General features: G+C 39.0%; 1 protein-coding gene across 4 annotated transcripts in view; it reads right to left on the bottom strand.

The window, feature by feature from the left end:
- Positions 1 to 23,684, bottom strand: part of ELMOD1 (ELMO domain containing 1) — an 86,364-nt gene that overhangs the window by 31,975 nt on the left and 30,705 nt on the right. For 3 of the 4 annotated variants that reach the window (XM_070803361.1, XM_070803362.1, XM_019975882.2), the window contains 4 exons: positions 13,911 to 14,056; positions 13,745 to 13,773; positions 12,664 to 12,761; positions 8,338 to 8,467 (listed from right to left, as the gene is read on the bottom strand). In XM_070803361.1, coding sequence (XP_070659462.1) covers positions 8,338 to 8,467; positions 12,664 to 12,761; positions 13,745 to 13,773; positions 13,911 to 14,056 — 403 coding nt within the window. Of the gene's footprint in view, positions 1 to 8,337; positions 8,468 to 12,663; positions 12,762 to 13,744; positions 13,774 to 13,910; positions 14,095 to 23,684 lie in introns of all 4 variants that reach the window. The other variant, XM_019975883.2, reaches the window with a different exon arrangement.

The following is a 23,684-nucleotide window of genomic DNA, read 5'->3' as shown; positions in this document are numbered from 1 at the left end:
CAGACCCTACACCCAACTGTATCAGGAACTGACTCCATCCACTAGCAATCTGACACCAGCTCCAGGACCCCCTGGGTCCTGTAGCCAGATCCCTAGATCTGTACTCCACCCACCAGTGTGCCAGTACTAGCCTCAGGGCTACCCAGGATTCTGCAGCAGCTGCCTCCTGAGCTGGTCCTACCGACCAGCAGGCAGCAGCCCCCATACAAAGCACGGTCTGGCAACCAATGGGATCGGTGACTAACAAGCCTGCCATACTGCCCACATAGTCAGCCCACCACAACAGAAGAACCCTTGCAGTTCTCACAGGGGGAATCCCTAAAACATAAAGCTCAGGTAAAGAGAGGGAAGTTTACTGCTGGGACACATAGGATATCTCCTACAAAAAGCCACTACTCCAAGTTTGGGAAATATAATCAACCTACTAGATCATAAAAATTAAAAAAAAGCAGGAGATAATTTCAAGATGGTGAAGCAGAAGAACGTGTGCTCACCTCCTTCTGCAAAAGAACCAAAATCACAACTAAATGCTGAGCAACCATCAAAAGGAAGATGCTGGAACCCACCAAAAAAAGCACCCTATGTATAATGACAAAGGAGAAGCCACAATGAGATGGTAGGAGGAGCACAATTACAATGAAATCAAATTCCATATTAGTGTAGTGGTGACCCACAAATTGGAGAACAATTATACCATAGAAGTTTTCCCACTGTTGCAAAGGTTCTGAGTCCCACGTCAGGCTTCCCAACCTGGGGGTTAGGCAAAGGGAATAGGACTGCTCAGGAAATCTGACCTTGAAGGCCAATGTGGATTCGACTGCAGGACTTCCACAGGACTAGGGAAAACAGAGACTCTACTCTTAGAGTGCATACACAAAGTCTTGTGTGCATCAGAGTCCAGGGAAAAGGAGCAGTGAACAAAGGATACAGAACCAGATCTATCTGCTAGTGTTGGAGGGTCTCCTGAAGAGGTGTAGGGGTGGCTGCGGTTTACTGTGTGTACAAGGGCACTGGTAGCAGAAGTTCTAGGAAGTACTCATTGGTGTAAGCCCTCCTAGAGGCCACCATTTGCCCCACCATCGAGCCTCTGGCTCCAGGGCTGGGTTCCTCAGTCCAAACAACTGACAGAAAAGGAGTGCAGGCCCACCCATCAGCAGATTAAAGTTTTACTAAGCACAGTCCTGCCCACCAGAGAAAGATATAGTTCTACTAGCCACCAGTCCCTCCCATCAATAAGCTTGCACAAGCCTCTTAGATTGCCTTGTCAATCAGAGGGCAGACAGAAGCATAAAGAACTGAAATCCTGCAGCATCCAGAAAGAAAACTACAATCACAGAAAGTTAAACAAAATGAAAAGACAGAAGATTATGTTCCAGAGGAAAGAAAAAGATGAAATCCCAGAAAAACAACTAAATGAAGTGGAGATAGGCAATCTTCCAGAAAAAGAATTCAGAATAATGCTAGTGAAGATGATACAGGATGCTGGGGGAAAATGGAGGCAAAGATTTAGAAGATGCAAGAAATGGTTAACAAAGATATAGAAGAGAGTCCAAGGCAGGACAAACCCAAGGAGAAACACACTGAGACACAGAGTAATCAAACTGACAAAAATTAAAGACAAAGATAAAATCTTAAAAGCAACAAGGGAAAAACTACACATAACATACAAGGGGACTCTCATAAAGTTATCAGCTGATTTCTCAGGAAAAACTCTGCAAGACAGAAAGGAGTGGCACAAAATATTTAAAGGGATGAAAGGGAAGAACCGACAACCAAGAATACTCTACCCAGAAGGCTCTCATTCAGATTTGATGGAGAAATCAAAAGGTTCACAGACAAGCAAAAGCTAAGAGAACCACCCGATCAACTATGCAACAAAAGGAACTTCTCTAGGTGGGAAAGAGACTAGCAATTTACAAAACAAAACAAACAGACAAAAAACCATGTAAATAGATGAACTGTTATAGCACAACTTTATGGGAACAGCAAACCTCCAAACTACAATAGATACACACAGAAAAGTAAAAGCAACCCAAACACAACACCAAAGATGGTCATCACAAGAGAAGAAAATGAAAGAGGAAGGGAAAAAAGAGACCTATAAAAACAAACCCAAAACAATTAAGAAAACTGATATAGGAATACACTTAAATGTAAATGGGTTAAATGTGCCAATAAAAAGACACAGACTGGCTGGGTGAATACTAAAACAAGACCCCTATATATGCTGTCTACAAGAGACCCACCTCAGATGTAGGGATATATACAGACTGAAAGTGATGCATTGGAAGAAAGTATTCCACGCAAAAGAAAATCAAAGGATAGTTAGAGTAGCAATACTCGTATCAGCCAAAATAAAATTTAAAACAAAGACTGTTATAAGAGACAAAGAAGGATGCTACATAATGATCAAGCTACTGCTGCTGCTGCTAAGTCACTTCAGTCGTGTCCGACTCTGTCCGACCCCATAGACAGCAGCCCACCAGGCTCTCCCGTCCCTGGGATTCTCCAGGCAAGAATACTGGAGTGGGTTGCCATTGCCTTCTCTGATAATGATCAAGGGACCAGTATAAAAAGGAGGTATAACAGTTGTAAACATGTATGCATCCAATATAGGAGGCACTTCAATATGTAAGGCAAATACTAACAACCATAAAGGGAGAAATCAACAGTAGCACAATCATAGTGGGGGGCTTAACACTCTGCTTTCATCAACAAACAGATCATCCAGACAGAAAATCATAAGGAAATAGGCCGTAAATGACATATTAGAGCAGATGGACTTAACTGATATTTTTAGAGCATTCCATTCAAAAGCAGCCGAATATACGTTACTCTCGTGAGCAATGGGACATATTCCAGGATTAACCACGTGCTAGGCCACAAGGTCAGCCTTAAAAATTTAAGAAAACTGAAGTCATATCCAGCATCTTTTGTAATCAGAGTGCTACGAGATTAGCAATAAACTACAAGAAAAACTACAATAAACACAAACACATGGAGGCCAGTAATATAAAAGTAAAAACCAATGGATCACTGAAGAAATCAGAGAAAATAAAAAAATACCTAGAGACAAATGAAAGCACAATGATCTGAAACCCAGGAATGCAGCAAAAGTAGTTTCAAGAGGGAAGTTTATATCAATACAACCTTACCTCAGGAAACAAGAAAAATCTCAAATAAAGACCTAATCTTACATCTAAAGCAACTCAAAAAAGAACAAACAAAAACCTAAGTTAGTAGAAGTAAAGAAATCATAAAGATCAGAGCAGAAATAAATGAAATAGAGACAAAGAAAATAATATAAAGATCAATGAAATTAAAAGCTAGTTCTTTGAAAAGATAAAATAGATAAACCTTTAGCTAGACTCAACAAGGAAAAAAACAAGTAAGTACAACTGACACCACAGAACATAAAGGATCGTGAAGGAAGTGAAGTCACTCAGTCGTGTCCGACTCTTGGTGACCCCATGGACTGTAGCCTGCCAGGCTCCTCCATCCATGGGATTTCCCAGGCAAGAATACTGGAGTGGGTTGCCATTTCCTTCTCCAAGGGACTGCCTGACTCAGGGATCGAACCCAGGTCTCCCGTACTGCAGGCAGACTCTTTACCATTTGAGCCACCAGGAAAGCCCATAAAGGATTGTAGCAGACTACTGTAAACAACTGTATGCCAATGAAATGAACAACCTAGAAGAAATGGACAAATTCCTAGAAAGTGCAATATCCTAGGGCTGAATGGGGAAGAAATAGAAAATATAAACAGTTCTATTGCCAGTAATGAAAGTGAATCAGTAATACAAAAAAAAAAAACAACAAAAAAAACCTCTCAATAAACAAAGTCCAGCACCAGTAACCTCCCCAGGCAATGGAAATATAAGAAAAAATAAATAAACAGGGAATAACCAAACTTACAAGCTTTTCCCTAGCCAAGGCATTCATAAACAGAATGAAAAGACAATCTATGGACTGGGAGAATATGTTTGCAAACAATGCAACCAACGAGGGCTCAGTTTCCAAAATATACAAACTGCTCATGCAACTCAATAACAAAACAACAAACAACCCCAACCAAAAAATAGGCAGAAGATCTACACAGATATTTCTCCAAGGAAAACATATAGAAGGCCAATAGGCATATGAAAAAAAATGCTCAACATTATTAATTATTAGAGAAGTGCCAATCAAATCCACAATGAGATATCACTTCACTCTGGTCAGAATGGCCCATCATTAAAACATCTACAAACAGCAAACACTGGAGAGGTGTTGGGGAAAGAGAATCCTCCTACACTGTTCGTGGGAATGTAAACTGGTATAGCTACTGTGGAAAACACTGTGGCGTCTCCTCAACAGACTAAAAATAGACCTGTCATCTGATCCAGCAATCCCATTCCTGGGCATATATCTGGACAAAAGTATAATCTGAAAAGACACCTGTACCTCAATGTTCATAGCAGCAATATTTACAGCAGCCCAGATATAGAAGCAACATAATTGTCCATTGACAAATGAATGGATAAAAACAGAACACAACTCAGCCATAAAAAAGAATGAAATAATGCCATTTGCAGAAACTGTGGTATTGGAGAAGACTGTTGAGAGTCACTTGGAGATCACAGCAAGGAGATCAAACCAGTCAATCCTAAAGGAAATCAGTCCTGAATGAATATCCATTGGAAGGACTGATGCTGAAGCTGAAGCTCCAATACTTTGGCCACCTGATGGGAAGAAATGACTCATTGGAAAAGATCCTGATTCTGGGAAAGATTGAAGGCAGGAGGAGAACGGGAAGACAGAGGAAATGATTGGAGGGCATCACTGACTCAATGGACATGAGTTTCAGCAAGTTTTGGGAGATGGTGAAGGACAGGGAAGCCTGGCATGCTGCAGTCCATGGGGTCGCAGAGAGTCAGACATGACTGACTGACTGAACAACAACAGAGAGATAATCATACTAAGGGAAGTAAGTGAGAAAGACAGATATCATATGGTGTCACTTATACGTGAAATCTAGAGTGTGATGCAAATGAACTTATGTATGAAATAGAAATAGACTCAGAACATAGAAAACAGATCTGTGGTTGCCAAGAGGGTAGGTAAGGAGGGATTGATTGGGAATCTGGGATTAGCACATGCAAACTATTAAATATGGAATGGATAAACAACAATTCCTACTGTACAGCACAGGGAACTATGTTCAGTATTCTGTAATAAACCATAATGAAAAGGAATACGAAAAAGAATATGTATATGTGTGTGTATGAAACTGAATCACTTTGCTGTACATCAGGAGCTATTGTCTCTTGTGTATCCTGCATTGGCAGGGGGATTCTTTACCACTCGAGCCACCTAGGAAGCCCCCAGAAACTAACATAACATTGCACATCAACTGTACTGCAATAAAAATGTTTTAAAATATGATTAAAAATAGGCAGAAGATTTGAATAAACATTTTTTTCTAAGAGGGCATATATTTCACCAACAGATACATTAAAAGATGCTCAACATCATTAATCCTCAGAGAAATGCAAATCAAAACCACAGTGAGAAATCACCTCATTCCTGTCAAAATGGCAATCATCAAAAAAAACCACAAGGAAAAAATGCTGGTGAGGATGTAGAGAAAAGATAACCTTCGTATACTGTTGGTTGTAATATAAATTGGTGCATCCACTGAGAACAGTATGGCAGTTTCTCAGAAAACTAAAAGTAGAACTACTATATGACTCTGCAATTCCACTCCTGGATATATGTTCAAAAAAACTGAAAACACTAATTTGAAAAGATACATGTACTACAATGTTCAAAGCAGCATTATTTACAGTTGCCAGGATACGGAAGCAAACTAAGTGCCCAGCAACAGATAAACAGATAAAGACATGGTATATATATTATACGTACAATGGGATTCAGCCCCATGGACTTGGAGGATATTATGCTAAGTGAAATAAATCAAATAGAGAAAGAAAAATACTACACAATATCACTTACATATGGAACCTAAAAAAATAAACTAGTAAATAAAACGTTAAACAAGTATCATAGATATAGAGAACTGGTGGTTACCGGTTGAGAGACGGAAGCATGGAGGGGCAAGATAAGGGTAGGGCATTAAGAGGTACAAACTACTATATATAAAATAAGCTATAAGGATATTTTGTAAAGCACAGGAAATATATCCAATATTTTATAAGTAAATGGAGTATAACCTTTGAAAATTATGAATTATTATTTAGGGTGTCTCTGATAGTTCAGTTGGTAAAGAATCCTCCTGCAATGCAGGAGACCTGGGTTCAATCCCTGGGTGGGGAAGATCCCCTGGAGAAGGGAAAGGCTACCCACTCTAGCATTCTGGCCTGGAGAATTCCATGGACTGTATAGTCCATGGGGTCTCAAAGAGCTGGACACAACTGAGCCACTTTCACTTTCACTTTCATTGTGTATAACCTGAAACATAATATTGTACATCAACAGTACCTCTATAAAAAGTTTTTTAAATAAAGTTAATGATGAAAAAAATTAAGATAACGACCATCAAGAATCCACCTGCCAATGCAGGAGACACAGCTTTGATCCCTGGGTTAGGAAGATCCCCTGGAGAAGGAAATGGCAACCTACTCCAGTATTCTTGTCTGGGAAACCCCATGGATAGAGAAGCCTAGCAGGCTACAGTACGCATGGTCACAAAAGAGTCAGACACAACTTAGCTACTAAATAACAACAAAAATCGTCCCCCTGCCTATCTCGTATAGTTATGACTATAAAAATAACACTGACATACTCAAATTGTATCATAAAAGTTCTTGATCTGTATCTATGACTTCAATAATTCATTCATTCACTTGTATTTGCTGAAAACCTGTGTGCCAGGACACAAACAACAGATCAACTAAGATGATGTATATCAGGTACCCAAATGTCATTGATTCAGAGGGCATTTTAGTCATTTTAATGAACTGCTCAGGAGCATATGGCCAGTGCGTTAACTACAACATGTCTTTTCTCTTTCATCACCTCTTATTTCCCACCTTTGAGTTCCTTTAATTAAAGTTGACTATCCCTAGCAGAACACAGGAAAAAACTAACCAAAGAGATGAAGCTCAGCCACTAAGTAGCTAAAAGTAAGCAGAGGAGAAAAAGAAGAAACTATTGTTAAGAATAAAACTATTGTTACTTTTAATGACTGACATCAGATCTAGCACTAATTAGTAGGGATAAATGAGTCATCTGCTTAAGCATTTACATACACAAAAATATATACTACACACAAAATCACAAAAGGATACACTTTTCAAATTATAGTTTCTATTTACATTTTTCAATAAAATAAGTTAAAGCGGCTAAACAAATGTTTTCTTCCAATTTCATTACCGCCATTTTGAATTCTAGGAAAGGACAAAGAAGCACTCCAACTTAAAGAGCATCTATTTTCAGAAATGAATTTATAAAACATTTCAGATGAATAGTTCTAAAGACTTGTCTTCATTTTTTAAAGTTTTATTGATGTGTCATAATATAGTATCAGATCAGATAAGATTTTGAAGATTTTGCTTTGACAGCCAAGAAGGAGTGTTTAAAACTGCATATTATTCTTCAAACAGCTTTAATACACCATATATAAACTTTTACCTACTCTTTAATACTCTCCAAGTTACATGAATAAATAATCCTCATTAAGATCTTCGGTAATTTCCCCAGGGAGCTATTGTGGAAGCAGAAACCAACTTCATCCTCTTTGACGTCTACTAAAAGCCATAAGTGGAAATCCTAGGTCACTCTTTGACTAATGCTATTTCTATTGGTTTTCGACACAGTTAAACAATCTAAGTGAATGTGAAAGTATTATAGTTGCTCAGCTGTGTCTGACTCTTTGCAACCTCATGGACTGTAGCCCACCAGGCTCCTCTGTCCATGAAATTTTCCAGGCAAGAATACTGGAGTGGGTTGTCATTCCCTTCTCCAGGGGATCTTCCCAACCTGGGGATCGAACCCAGGCCTCGTGCATTGCAGGCATATTCCTTACCATCTGAGCCACCAGGGAAGCTCTAAATAATCTAAACTTGAGCCAAATGTGAGAGGCCATATAAATCACCTCTCATGCCTTTTTAGATCACACATGAAAATTGGCTTTAACTTCTCACATGGATTTTCTACTGAAAAATTTACCTTCAACATCTGAACTAGCAAGAAAAAGTAGGTTTTACCTATTATTTCAATGTGTTCGTGTCATATTCACCCTGGTTTCCCCCACATCCAGACCGGTGCCTAGCACACAGTAGGGGCTTGACAAACAGCTGACCTAAGTAAAGAACTGAAATGTGTTCAAGGACTGACCTTCAAAAGCATTTCTTCATGTTGGGGATTATCAGAATCGTAGGATTCTCTGCGCAGTTTTTCCACATCTGCAATAAGGTTTCTGTAGCCAACAATTTGCAGAAGGCAAGCCTGAAGAGAGATTCCCAATCTAAGGTGTTAAAAAATAGAAGAAACACATATGAGGAAAAACAAAACATATTCTTTGGCGTTTGTTCACTTAATGTATGTACAATAGGGCTTTTCATATTTATATAATATTTAGGAAATTGCTCAAATAGGATCTAATAGAAGCACAATTTTTAACTGAAACTCCACATGGACAATTGTGGAAGTCAGTTAAAATTTACCTCTCATTCCAGTCTTTTCTTAAGTCAAATTGCAATAATATGGCTTAAAAACATGGGAGCTCTTTATGCAGGTGACTTGAAAGATGTAGAAAATACAGGTGGTCATAGTTTCTTAGGGATCATTTTACTCCCTTAGGTAGATACATCAGAAACTCTTCAGAAGGGTGTGTGTGGGCAGCTATTTAGTGTGAGAGAAAGAAATCGTCCCAGGGGCTTAGGGGTAAGAGAAATTTCAAAACAAATGAAAGCAACAAAAATTAAAACACTTCTGCTTGCAAGCACCCCTGACAGATAAGTCAATGCCAAGAGAAAGAACTCACTACTTTACATTTCCCATTTCATTCGAACCACTCTACTTGTCTGAATGCTTTTTCTTATGCTGAAACCAAATGTGCTTTATTACAAAATGGTTCAAATGCTGTTCTCAGAGAAAATATATTTCCACATTTCCCTGCCACGTCTATTAATTTTAAGACAAATTCTTTCTTCCAGTCTCATCTCCAGGGTCTTATCTCAAATCCCCACTTTCTGCAGTTCCTTCTCATGGGACATGGTTTTCAGATGTTTTACTATCTTGCTCAGTCTTCTCTGAATGTACAGGTTGTTTGATTATCAGTCCCCTTAAAACATATCACTGGAACAAAAATCAACCTGGCAAGCATGACATAGAGATGATCATTATTTCCTGTGATCTGAATGCTGTTTTTCTCTCCTATAACACAAAATGTGAAATAGAGTCTCCTTAAGCAGTCAAATAACATTACGAGTTCATTAAACAGGTGACTAAATAATCACCAAGATCCTGTTTTTCCATAAATTACTGTTACATAAATTACTCTCCTGTATTCATTTGATGGCTGCTAGTTTCCTTATAGTCATTCAACTTTGTGATTCAACAATAGCAATTTCATATGATGCAAGCCAAGAATTACTGCTCAATATACTCGGACTTCTAATTCACTCACTAAATTTAAACATTTTTTGTTGGAATGGGGGGTCATCATAATCACAACGACAGTGTCATAACCATCTTTTTTGAGAGGGAAGAGATGTATAGAGTTTAACTCAAAGTTGAGGGCAATAGAAAATCTTATTTTAGGACTGTATGTTTATTTCAAACACAAAGGGCAGTGTCAGATAACCCAGAACACTAAACTGATATAAAACTGAATGTTCAATTTAAAAAAAAACCTAAATCTGATATTTAAACTTAGGAAAAAGGCACAGTGGTACTCATCACCCAGAAAATCAACAGAGGACAGAGAAGACAGTTAATTTGGAGGAAAGAGGAGAGTGGGAAAAATAAAAAAGAGAACAAGGGAGCCAATTCAATTTTACAGTAGTAATTCTTACCACCACCATAAGTGGCACCTGAAAAAATGTATAAAACAAAGGAAGGTTAATAGTAGTGATGGCTTGATAGATTACATGGTATTTCCCCCAGCTCTATTTCTTGATTTTTTTTCCAGAAAATTATTTAATTTTTTAAAGATCAAAAGATCACATTTTGTCAATGTCAAACTGGAAAAAAAAACACTAAAATTCATATTCGGCTGTAAAATACAATCTATTGGGTCAGGGTCTAACCATAACCCTAAACGCTAACCCTAACCCTAATTTCTGCATTGTTGAAATTTGCCATTTGATATTGGAATACAGTCTTAAATAAATGTGGCCATGTTATACATCATTTTAATGCATATTTCTTGCTTTACGTTTTTTGCTAATGACTTATTAGATGCTTTTTATTTTAAATTTATTTGACACTGTGGAAATGATGTTTAGGCAAAAAGCAAATCTGAACAATTTTCTCATTCGAGTTTAAATGGATTGTAAAGCAGTGGAGACAACTCACTGCATTTGGCCCAGGAACTGCTAATGAACATACAGTGCAGTGGTGGTTCAAGAAGTTTTGCAAAGAAGATGAGAGCCTTGGAACTGAGGAGCGCAATGGTCAGTCACTGGAAGCTGACAATGACCAACTGAGAGCAATCGTCGAAGCTGACCCTTTTAACACAAGAAGTTGGCGAAGAACTCAACATCAACCATTTTATGGTCATTCAGGATTTGAAGCAAATTGGAAAGGTGAATAAGCTCGATAAGTGGATACCTCATGAACTGACTGCAAATCAAAAATCGTCATTTTGAAGTGTTTTATTCTATGTAACAACAGCAAAGCTTTTCTTGATTGGATTGTGATGTGTGATGAAAGTGGATTTTATATGACAACTGGCAACAACCAGTTTAATGGCTGAACCAGAAGAAGCTACAAAGCACTTCTCACAGGCAAACTTGCATGAAAAAAAGGTCATGATCACTGTTTGACGGTCTGCTGCTGATCTGATCCACTACAGCTTTCTGAATCCCGGCGAAACCATTACATCTGAGAAGTATGCTCAGCAAACTGAAGATTTGCACCGAAAACCGCAATGCCTGCAACCAGCACTGGCCTACAGAAAGGGCCCAATTCTCCACGACAATGCCCAACCACATGTTGCACAACCAAGACTTCAAAAGTTGAACAAACTGGGCTACGAAGTTCTGCGTATCCACTATGTTCACCTGACCTCTCAAAGTACAACTACTACTTTTTCAAGCAACTCAACAACTTTTTGCAAGGAAAACGCTTCTACAATCAGCAGGAGGCAGAAAATGCTTTCCAAGGGTTTGTCAAATCCCAAAGCATGGGTTTGTATGCTACAGGAATAAACAAACATTTCTCATTGGCAAAAATGTGTTGATTGTAATGGTTCCTATTTTGATTAATGAAGCTGTGTTTGAGCCCAGTTATAATGATTTAAAATTCACGGTCCAAAACCACAATTAAATACTACCTATAAAAGTTTTTTCTTCCTAAAGGAAATCAAAAGAATAGATGGTAAGGAAACACTTCTGAATGAAATATATAACTTTCATAAAAGAGACAGAAAAGATTTGCTATTAAATCTAACCCAATCTCTATAGGTCTAATATATCTCTCATGCCTAATTGTAATCTTAAATTTTAAATGAATTGCATTCTTACCACCATTTCAGAGAAATAAGTCAGTAGGTTTCAAAAAGACATTTACTATATAATTAAATCATATTTAATAAAGCTGAATAAGGGAAAGCAGCTAATTAGCTGAAGCATCTGCAGAAGAATGCTATGGATACCATGTGGAAATGGAGTTTTGTGATGAGCAATTAGCTAGTACCTGGAATCCCTCCAACATAAGAGACCTATGCTAAGTGCACCCTGAATGTAACATCTGAAGTTCTTAAGTATGCACATCTAAAAGACAATTTGACTGTTACCTACCTAAACTGTATCTGACTGTATCTGCATACAGAATTTATTCTACCCTATATCCTTAGACTAAAATTTTACAGAAAAATTCCTGTACCCAATGGAAAATATAAAGCTAATTTTAAATATCATGTACATTGCCAAATGCATTTTAATACTTCCAAGATAAGACAACTAATTACAAAATTCTAAAGTCTTCATATAAAAGTCATCTCTCCTCCCACACATGTCTGTCTTCTTCACAAGCAGGTAATAACTGTCTCCAAGATTAACAGTCTGTCATGAACTGAAGAAATATTCTTCATAGAGCAGAGTCAGCTCAGGCACATTTACAATTTGTACATTTACTGTTAATGTAAAACATAGGCAGCATATGGAGTGACTGTTGATGGATGGGCACCCTTTATTTCATCTTCTGATATCAAGGGCGTCCATCAGATTTCTTACATTCATTGCACCTCAAAGCATAAACATAAATCACAACAGAATTACAAAGTTGCTGCTATTTACAAAAATGAAAAAGGCATCTTTTTTCTTTATTTTTCACCTGAAAGTCAAAACATGCAGATAATTATCTGGGGCAGAGAAAGGAGAGAGAGAAAGAGAAAGCGTGTGTGAGAAAGTATTTAGAAACAGCATATTTAGAAATACTAAGTATGTGGCATGTGACTTCTGTTTTATATTTATAACATGATGAACATATTCTTACTGTGGATTTATGTCGGGGTTAATTTTTTTCAGTTCCATGATGTCGTCTATAGTTTTTTCAATAGCATCAGGATGAACACTCACTGAAGTCTGTAATAGCTAGAAAACAAGTTTAAATCAGTTCCCTTGTCATGAACACTAGTATCTTAAGTGGGGTCTAATTAAATTGGGGCTTCAAATATTTGTTTAAAGCTTAAAAACAAAAATTCATGTAGTCTTTAAATTCTAGTAAATTTGGTGTTTTTCTGAATAAGGTAATAAACATAAAACAAAAATACATAAGCTTGTTTTTTTTACCACTTCCATCTGTTTCAAGTTACTCACATAGAAATATTATATTTTCTTTTTCTCACTGAATACACATGGTTTCCATTGTTAATGAGTATATGTCTATGACTGTGTGAAGTACATAGGAGATACAGTCTTAAGGATGTCAAAGTTAAATATTCAAGAATCTTAAGAAACAAATTTTTCTTTCTTATGCGGGTGCTTAACTATGTGCTAGAAATGCTAGCATAGTGGCTTGGAAAATCTTGAGTATAAAGTTAAATGATTTGGATATTGAGGAAGTAGCAGAGAGATAACACTTCTCTTATTTCCATGGAATATTTATGATTTGGAATGAGATATAAAAAGGGATGAATTCAACAATGAAGTAATATGTGCAGCATAAATCTGTCTGGAAATTCATGAGTACCTGCTTTTAGATAAAAAGCACAGTGGTTTGTGATGGGAAAAAATTCTTTCTTCTCAGTTTGCCTTAGTATACATGTGCTCAGTCGCTCAGTTGTGTCCACCTCTTCGTGACCGCATGGACTGTAGCCTGCCAGGCTCCTCTGTCCATGGGATTTCCCAGGCAGGAATACTGGAGGGGGTTGCTATTTCTTTCTCCAGGGAATATTCCTGACCCAGGGATTGAACCTGGGTCTCCTGCATTGCAGGCAGACTCTCTACCATCTGAGCCACCAGGGAAGCCCATAGCCAGAGGTATATTTTGTTTCTTAAATTTTTTACTTTTGGATGATTGGAGGTAAGCCTCCAAGTGAGAAGTTGCTGAAAAATACAGAAACAATTTTACTTACCTTACTTTTTGAATCTCTCAGTGATGTTTCTGGAAAAGAGATAATTTTAAAAGCTATTCAAATATTATCTTTTACAAGTGGTTTACAATTATTGTACTGAAATATAACACTGTATCCTCAATTACAGAAAGTCTACATTGTGCTTACTTCTTTGTTTCATGCTTACCAATTTTCATGGTTCTAGAAGCTCCAGGCTTGGTATTATAACAGATTCGTTGCAGTTCACATCTTCCAGTCAGTTTTCTCATTACAAATTTCAGGCAACGCCACAAAAATTTACAATAAAAAAACAGGCACACCTGGATCAGCATTCTGTCAAAAATAAAAGACAGCACTCTTCCAACAGAACTCTGGAAGAGAATAGAAAGCAGCCACCACCAGCAAGCAACAAGCCCAGAAGAAAACCAACCATTAGACTTCTTGGGTTCACACGCATATTTCATTATTTCAATCCCATGTTACTTTATTTGAGGTAGCTACAAAATCCATCATCAGGAGTGAAGCCCTAGGTCTGTAAGGACATACCTACTATGACAGCAAGCTCCAGAATGCCTATTCTAGTAAATTTGATACACCAACAGAGGGTGAAGCATGGGAATCCTTTCTTTTCCTACCTTTGGCTAAAAATATTTTTAAAACCAATCAGTACCTTGAATACAGAATCCTTGTGTTTTAGAAGCTGTCTCTCCTATAGCCATGGGGAAGAACATGCTATAGCAACCCTCATCTTCTGCCTCCATGAATAGCCTCTCAGCTCACCCTAGTAAATTTCCAGTTTTTCCTTGGTGCCTTTTTTGGCTGCTGTTTATTTCTTCCCTTGCTCCCATTTTTCTCCTTTCCTCTGCTTTTGTCTTGGTACTATTGTCCTCTTTAAGGCTCGATTGTGTGGCCACCTGTCTTTTCTGCTGACCAATCCCAATACTTCTTGGATGTGCCAGAATGCCTCCTTATCAGCTCACTGAACAAGCATGTTGACCTTTGGTTCTCCAACATTCTCTGATTTAAACTTTCCAAAATCTCCCCCTCTTGACAAGTTTGTTCCGGGCTCCTGCTAAACAAAGTTTTCTTCCTTGTACACCCTATCTCACTCCAATAAAGTATTGGAACTATACTTTAGGGGACAAACTATAAAATATATCGTCACCAATCATGTACTTATCCACAATGTCTCTGGCACATGTGAATTTGCATTTTATGGCAACTTTTAGTTTTTAATACAAGTCTACATATTTAATATGTGAATCTACATATTTACATATTTAATATGTAAGTCCACATATTTAGTTTTTAATATGTCTACTACTTCATGATACTGTTAGGAGTCTCAAATGACTCAGGCTATAGAGGTAAAGATTTATTATCCAGGAACTTGTATTCAACTCATCTTCTTTGAATACTAGAGTTTCCCTAGAAGGTAGAGTTGTTTTCCTAAAAGGCAGAATTATTTATAATACTTCTTATTGGTGTCATTTCTAAAAGATATTTTTCTCACATGTTCACTAATTTCCTCCAATTCTAACATAAGGTGATCCAGGGTCACTCAGATGAATTAGTGTAGTTAACTAATTAATTAGTGTAGTTAAGCCTCTGTGATGTGATGATTCCCTGATTTGAACAAATACCTTAATTGTGTTCCTTTGTTCAACTGCTCTGGCTCCAATACTTCGAACAGCTTAAGTTAAAAACAACAATTCCAACAAACTAACTTGTACAAAAGCATGAAGTTTATATCATATAAATGCAAAGGGAACAGAGGAAACATATAAGTAACCAAAACCACTACACTAAAATATGAGAGAATCCTTTGTAGATAATAAAATTGGATTCTAGAGTACCTAATAACATAAAATATCCAAAGAACATGTATGGAATAATATATCTTTTCTTATAATAAATAAAACAAAAAATTTAATGATGATACACAAACAAGGAGAAACAGATTGGCAGGATATTCAACAAAAAGGTTAACAGAGGTTTGTCTGGGTAATGGAATCATGAGTAATTTTTACTTGCTTTTCTGGTTAAGTAATTTTCTTTTTTAATATGTATACATTATTTTAAGAAAAAAGAAAGTTATAACAGTGATCACGAAAAATCACTACAAACAAGTAGATATGAAATTCCTATATGAAGTCAGATTCTACTGAAAGACAAAAAAATGGATTTACTGTGTTGTGAAGTCTGCAATTCAACTGTTTTAGTCAAATATGTTCTAAGATCTGTTAAGATTTAGATTACCAGCTTCTAAAAAATGTAACCCTGAAAATAATTAACGGAACATTTTAATTAGATGAGTAAGAAATTATACACAACTTCAACTCGCTTTCTTGAAAAAATTTTCTATTTTTCCAACTATTGGATAGCTATGACAGAAGAAAAGATTGAGCAATATCCTTATTAACTGGTTATCAGCCAAACGGTAATGATATTAATAACTGGTTGGCATTAATCCTATTACTAAGTCAAAAATAAAGCTTTCCATGATATCTGCCCTTATGGTACCCATGTGCAACTTCCTGTAAAGTCTGTCTAGCATGTGGGCCAGCTACTCAGATGAAGCCTCTTTTAAGTCTATACATTAGGACTGCATAATAATCAGGTTCTTGTAGTTCTCTAAATCTGCCTAGAGAAAAGGTTCTAATTACTGTTTAAGGAGTATCTTTGTATTCACCCTATTTAGGTACAAGCCAATTAAGTTAAACTGCAGAAAATTTCCCCCATGCAAATTCTTCATCAGATCTATACAAAGATGTAGCTTGAGACCTAGAGATGACCTTCTAGGTGGCAGGAAGCAGTCAGATGTAGAGAGGCTTATAGCCCATCTATGATTTCTCCCACTGGCCTCCTTGCATATGAGAAGAAAATGCTTGGGGAATTATTTTGCATCAGACAATCTTACACAAAAGGAGAGAAAAGATATCATGTTCTATGCATTTCTTTTTTTCAGTTCTCCTGAGGATATTCACACAGTCAAAGACAACAACATCTGGTGGAAACCCACAATGAGGGGTTAAAGATGATGTCTCATTTCTTAGGGCTCACTGGCTCTGTAAAGTACATCACAACTCTCTCATATAATCACAGGAAGAATATCACAAATCATGAAAGAGAAATGCTCCTTTCAGTTGTGAAAGTGTTAGTCACTCAGTTGTGTCTGACTCTGTGACCACATGGGCTGTAGTCTGTTAGACTCCTCTGTCCATTAATTCTCCAGGCAGCAATACTGGAGTAGGTATCCATTCCCTTTTCCAGGGGATCTTCCAGATCCAGAGATTGAACCTGGGTCTCCTGCATTACAGGCACTGACTTTTATACACTGCTTCCTTACCCTTTCATAATTTCTGGGCTGATAGTCCAATTATGTTATTTATCAATACTATCCAGGATATATTTTTATTTTTTCCCCTTGTTTTTCTAATTGGCCAACATGCCCATAAATATTTCATTAAGCAACCAGCTTGTTATGGTAGGCACTGTACTTTCTTTGTATGTGAGGTATTTTCCAGCCAATCATCAGATCAAACCATGTTTTGCCAGATACTATTTATTTTGCATTTAGATCATAAACCTAAGGCATGGTCAGAGAAGGAAACATCAGTGCTACCTCTTAATTTGGAAGTCTTATTTTGATGAGAACAAGTACCCAAGTTTCTTCCTCATGAAAGGACCAGATCAGCAAAACCTCCATATGAGCACCTCAGGATGGCTGTTCCTCATCATCAAATGCTACTTACCAGGAGATCATTCCTTAAATGTTTGAATCTATTTCAGTGTGTTAATTATAAAGTTTGTGGGAAAACTGCTTGAGGTCCAGAGAACAATAAAAATGATTAAATATTTGGGAAGAATGTTAAAGTCGTTTGTCATGTTTACCCTGAAAAGGAAGAAATTAAGAAGTGGATCTTTAAATGCTCTTAAGAGATCCAACCTTAAGAGATCTCCTACATTCTGAGGGAGATTAGCCCTGGGAAGGAATTCCTTCTTTGAAAGGAATGATGCTAAAGCTCAAACTCTAGTACTTTGGCCACCTCATGCGAAGAGTTGACTCATTGGAAAAGACTCTGATGCTGGGAGGGATTGGGGGCAGGAGAAGAAGGGGATGACAGAGGATGAGATGGCTGGATGGCATCACTGACTCGATGGACTTGAGTCTGAGTGAACTCTGGGAGTTGGTGATGGACAGGGAGGCCTGGAGTGCTGCGATTCATGGGGTTGCAAAGAGTTGGACATGACTGAGCAACTGAACTGAACTGAACTGAAGCTAATCAGTAGTTGGTTTAGGAAAAAAGAAAGAAAGGAAGGAGGGAGAAAGGGAGAAAGGTGTGTCCCTTTCCATTCTGTGTTTAGGAATAGGAACTTTTGGATTTATAGTACTTTTCCTTCTTTTAATTTTATCTCCTTTCTGACCGCATGCTTGGAATGAAGGCATCTCAAATATACCTATGTGGCAGATCCCATTTGCTTTCTTTAATCCTATCCTTCTGTTCCTATTCTTAGAAGAATTACTGACATATATTCTTTACCACCTGAACCCTATGTTCAGAGGGTTTAAAGCGCAGCTTGTTTTGTTATTTCCTAACTTGAATCATCAAACCAACAGTCTTAGTTTTATTTAGGAAGATAGTTTGATTTATTCTTCATAACACTATCCTTAGTTTTCTTAGTTCTTATGGAAGATTCTCAAATCACTACTGTAAAGCTCTGCTATATTGTATAGGAACTTAACAATCAAATTCTCAAGACTAAAAAAAGAAAATACTGTCACATCTCCTGTTCTTTCATATGTGTGTGCTTTTGTGTGTGTGTGTGTTTGCCACGCTGCATGGCTTGCTGGATCATAGTTCTCTGCCCAGGAATTGAACCAAGGCCCACACTCAAAGCACAGAGTCCTAACCGCTGGCTTGTCAGGGAATTCCCACCATCTCCTATTTTTAATAACTATATGTACAGATAGCAGGTTTTTTGTGTTTGTTTCTCTTTTTTCAATAACAGCTTCTTGATCATGTTCCAAAAGGAGCTACTGCAGTTTCAAAGATGAATGCCTTGCTTAAGCACTGGAAGAATCTGATTTAACATAAGAGCTACTTATACAGTCTTATACAGGGCCCAGGGTTCATGTCCCTGTCCAGGAACAAAAATTGAATAAATACACAAGAGCTACTTACTCATATTCTATTTCCAACATTTTCTGTTACTGTTATTTACTAATATGCTGCAGAGTGAAGTTTATGGCTGAATTCACAGCAATGTCCTTCCATAAGGCAAAAATGATCACTTTTATCATTTAACATTCATCCCCTAGTTTGCACAAGAATAGCCACCCAATGTAAATTATTCAAACTGAATCCTATCTCTACCAAATAAAAGTGAGCTCCTGTCTCGTGCGTCTTTGTTAGGGGAATCCATTCAGCAGTGATAAGGCCTCGAAAACAGGAGATGTACCTAGGACCCTGTGGTCTCCTGTTTGTGGGGTGGGGGTGTGGGTACCTGTACACTACTCCATCATCTTAAATTTGTGACTCTGATATCTTCTTTTGGAACAGGAAGAGAAAAGTAGCTTATTTTGAACAGTTTCAATGAATTTGCTACTGAAAGTTAATTCTTGCTTGAAGGAATCCTATAATAAACAAGAAATACACTACTGGTGAGGAAAGACACATACAAAATAATCACAATTCTTGGATCAAAACAACTTTCTTAAATGAAATACTTTCATCTGAATGGCCATAAAGAACAGCAGACTACTGAATGTTTCCAACATCACATGTACTTTCTGAAATGACATTTTAAAAATTTTTAGTTGCTCTATTGAAGTTCCCAATTAGGAGCACTGGCAGTCAGTTGGAAATTAACTCATCAACAGGTATTTGGCCTAGTAAATGGGTCCTTCTAAATAATGAGAATCCATAGGAAAAGAGGCTCTGGAGGACTTGATACATGGATTAGAAATGTGAAATCATACAAATAAACCATTTGTGGGCCTCTAGAGAAACAAGATTATCTCCCTCACATTAAGCAGCAGTGAGGCAGTGGGCAGTGTGCAGCCCCTTGGATGGAATTCCATCATTCTTTTTTTTTTTTTTTTTTGGCCTTGTGGCATGTGGTATCTTAGTTGCCTGACCAGGGATGGAACCTGCATGCCCTGAAGTAGAAGCACAGCGTCCCAGCCACTGGACCAGCAAGGAGGTCCCTCTCCAGCTCTTTTCCATCATTCTTTATCTGAAAAGACATGCTGCCTTCTAAAATTAGTGGGTATAAATCTATCATGGATAGACATTATTCCAAATGCTATTGCTATAGTAAAGGGCACTATTTTTTAATTCTGGGACATTTTATATGAGGGATTAGGGAGCAATAGCTGACTGTGGTACGACTGAAATAATAATGGTTTATTCTTTTCCTTTCAAAGAAGAGAGACATAAGCTTCTCTTAAATTGCTAATGAGATCACTATTTAATTAAAAACAATGTTAAATCCATCCATTTTACAAGATTTATTTTTAAAATTCAGGTTTTTTTTCTATTTGGACAACATACTTACTAGTTTATTTATAAGGGAATCAGCAAACACATTATGCTTTGACATTTAGGAAGCATTTAGACAAGGGGACTGACCAAGATGGCAGAGTAGGAAGACTGCTTGCTCACCTCCTTCCATGGCACACCAAACTTGTAACTATTTACAGAGCAACAGCTGATAAGACCAGAAGACTAGCAGAAAGGATCTTCTACAACTAAAGATATAAAGAAGGAACCACAACAAGACAGGTAGGAGGGGTGGAGATGAGGCACAGTCAGACCCCTGGGTAGGTGACCCACAAATGAGACAACAATCACAACTGCAGAGGGTCTCCACATGGAGCAAAGAGGTCAAGCCCAACATTAGACTTCCCAGTCTGGGGATCCTGCACCAGGAAGATGATCACCAAAAGGTTAAGGTCTGAAGGCCAATCAGGGGACCCGGAGAGCGGTAGGAAAAAGACCTCACTGTTAAAGGGCACACACAAAATCTCACGGGGCTTCCCTGGTGGCTCAGGTAAAGAATCTGCCTGCTAATGCAGGAGATGCTGGTTTGATTTCTAGGTCAGGAAGATCTCCAAGAAGAAAATGGCAATCAGTCCAGTAAAGTTTCCATGGACAGAGGAGCCTGGTAGGCTACAGTCCATGGAATCCCAAAGAGTCAGACATGACTGAGTGACTCAACAACAACACAAAATCTCACACGCTCTGGCAACCAGGGCAGAAGCAGTCATTTGAAAGGAGCCTGGGTCAGACCTACCTGCTGATCTTGGAGAGCCTTTTGGAGAGGCAGGAGGTAACTGGAGCTCACCCTGGGGACACAGACACTGGCAGCAGCCATTGTGGGGAGTGTGTCCTACCATAGGGACATGTGTGCTGGCAAGTGACATTTTAGAATCCTCCCTGGAACTTATTAGCTCTGGGACCTGGCCCTACCCACCGGCCTGTCAGCACCAGTACTGGGATGCCTTAGGCTAAGCAATCAGCTGGGTAGGAACACGGTCCCATCTACCAACAGGACTACTGCCTTAAGACCCCTGCCCACTAGAGGGCCCAGGACCTGGCCCCACACACCAGGGCACCAGCACTAGCCCTAGGACCCCAGGGCCTCAGCCCTGTCCACCAGCATGCTGACACCAGCTTCAGGACCCTGGGTCCTACAGCCTGAGACCCCAGGACCAGGGCTCACCCACCAGGAGACAGACACCACTTCCAGGACCACGGCAGTACCCCCACAGCCTAACATGTCACAACCCAGCCTATCCAACAGCAGGCCAACACCAGTTCTAAGACCTCTGAGCCAGGCACCCTAGGATCCAGCCCCTAGATCACTAGTGGGATTATACAAGCTTTGGGACACCCCAGACCCTGCAGCCAGCTGTGTCAGGAGTTGGCCTCACCCAGCAACACACAAGACACCACCCTACATCAGCTCCAGGACCCCCAGGGCTATGCAGCCAGAGAACCCAGAACCTGGCTCTGCCTACCCCAGGCTGATAGGATACCAGTTCTGAGACATTTTGAACACCTCAGCCAGTCATTGTGGGATCCAGCCCACTCACCAATGAGCTGAAACTATCTGGGGACACTCCAGGCCCTGCAGTGGGCCATATAATGAACAGGCTCCGGCCATCAGCAGACCAACATTTGATCAAACACCCCCAGCCCCACAAACACTTGTCCTGGATCCCAGGTCAACCCATAGGAGGGCCAACACTAGCCTCTGGAATCCCCAAAGTGCTATCTTGTGACCCATCCCTGCCACCAGCTGCCAGCAGCTTCTGCACAAAGCAGGCTTTGCAACCAACTGACCAAGGCAGGGGTAGGGGTGAGAGGTAAGAATAGCCATGCCTACCAGACCATCTACAGTATTCAGCCCACTGCAGTAGAAGGTGGAGAAGTAAATGGCAACCCACTCCAGTACTCTTGCCTGGAAAATTCCATGGATGGAGGAGCCTCGTAGGCTATAGTCCATGGGGTCACAAAGAGTCGGATGCAACTGTGTGACTTCACTTTCTTTCTTTCTATAGTTCCTTTTGGGGAAGGAAATGGCAACCCACTCTGATGTTCTTGCCTGGAGAATCCTATGGATGGAGGGGCTGGTGGGCTACAGTCTACGGGGTTGCAAAGAATCAGACACGACTAAGCAACTAACACACACACAGTATAAGGATGCATGTAGTCCACATAGGGGGCACCCCAAGAGCACTGAGCTCTGGTAATAAGAGGTGAGTGTACTGCTGGGATACATAAGACATCACCTATGAAAGACCAGTTCTCCAAGGTCAGAAAACAAAACAAACCTTCCAAATACATGGAAATAAAAACAGCAGAAACTGGAGCCTATTATACAGAGTCAAGTAAGCCAGAAAGAAAAACACCAATACAGTATACTAACACATATATATAGAATTTAGAAAGATGGTAACGATAACCCTGTATGCCAAGACAGCAAAAGAGACACAGATGTATAGAACAGTCTTTTGGACTCTGTGGGAGAGGGAGAGGGAGGGATGATTTGGAAGAATGGCATTGAAACATGTATATTATCATATGTGAAACAAATCGCCAGTACAGGTTCGAGGCATGAGACAGGGTGCTCAGGGCTGGTGCACTGGGATGACTCAGAGGGATGGGATGGGGAGGGTGGGAGGGGGATTCAGGATGGGGAACACATGTACACCTGTGGCGGATTCATGTCAATGTATGGCAAAACCACCACAATATTGTAAAGTAATTAGCCTTCAATTAAAACAAATAAATTTATATTAAAAAAATAAAAATAAAAACAGCAAATCAAGCAAAATGAGATGGCAGAAAAACATCTTCCAAAGGAACAAGATAAAACCCCAGAAGAACTAGGTGAAGTAGAGATAGACAATCTACCTGATAAAGAGGTAAAGTTAATGACTTAAAGATGTGCAAAGAACTTGGCAGAAGATTGGATGAACAGAGTAAGAAATTAGAATTTTTTAATAAAGATTTAGAAAATATTAAGAAGAACCAAACAGAGATGAAGAATACAATAATTGAAATAAGAAATACTCTAGAAAGAATCAACAGTAGCTTAGATGAGGGAGAAGGCAATGGCACCCCACTCCAGTACTCTTGCTTGGGAAATCCCATGGACGGAGGAGCCTGGTGGGCTACAGTCCATGGGGGTCACGAAGAGTTGGACACAACTGAGGGACTTCACTTTCCCTTTTCACTTTCATGCACTGGAGAAGGAAATGGCAACCCACTCCAGTATTCTTGCCTGGAGAATCCCAGGGACGGGAGCCTGGTGAGCTGCCGTCTATGGGGTTGCACAGAGTCAGACACGACTGACGTGACTTAGCAGCAGCAGCAGCAACTTAGATGAGACACAGGAACAAATCAGTGAGCTGGAAACACAGTAGTGGAAATCACTGAAGCTAAACAGA

Source organism: Bos indicus, chromosome 15 (assembly GCF_029378745.1).
Source record: "Bos indicus isolate NIAB-ARS_2022 breed Sahiwal x Tharparkar chromosome 15, NIAB-ARS_B.indTharparkar_mat_pri_1.0, whole genome shotgun sequence".
Lineage (NCBI taxonomy): Eukaryota > Metazoa > Chordata > Mammalia > Artiodactyla > Bovidae > Bos > Bos indicus.
The sequence above is the reverse complement of the archived record's forward strand: the minus strand, read 5'-3'. Positions and strand labels throughout refer to the sequence as shown.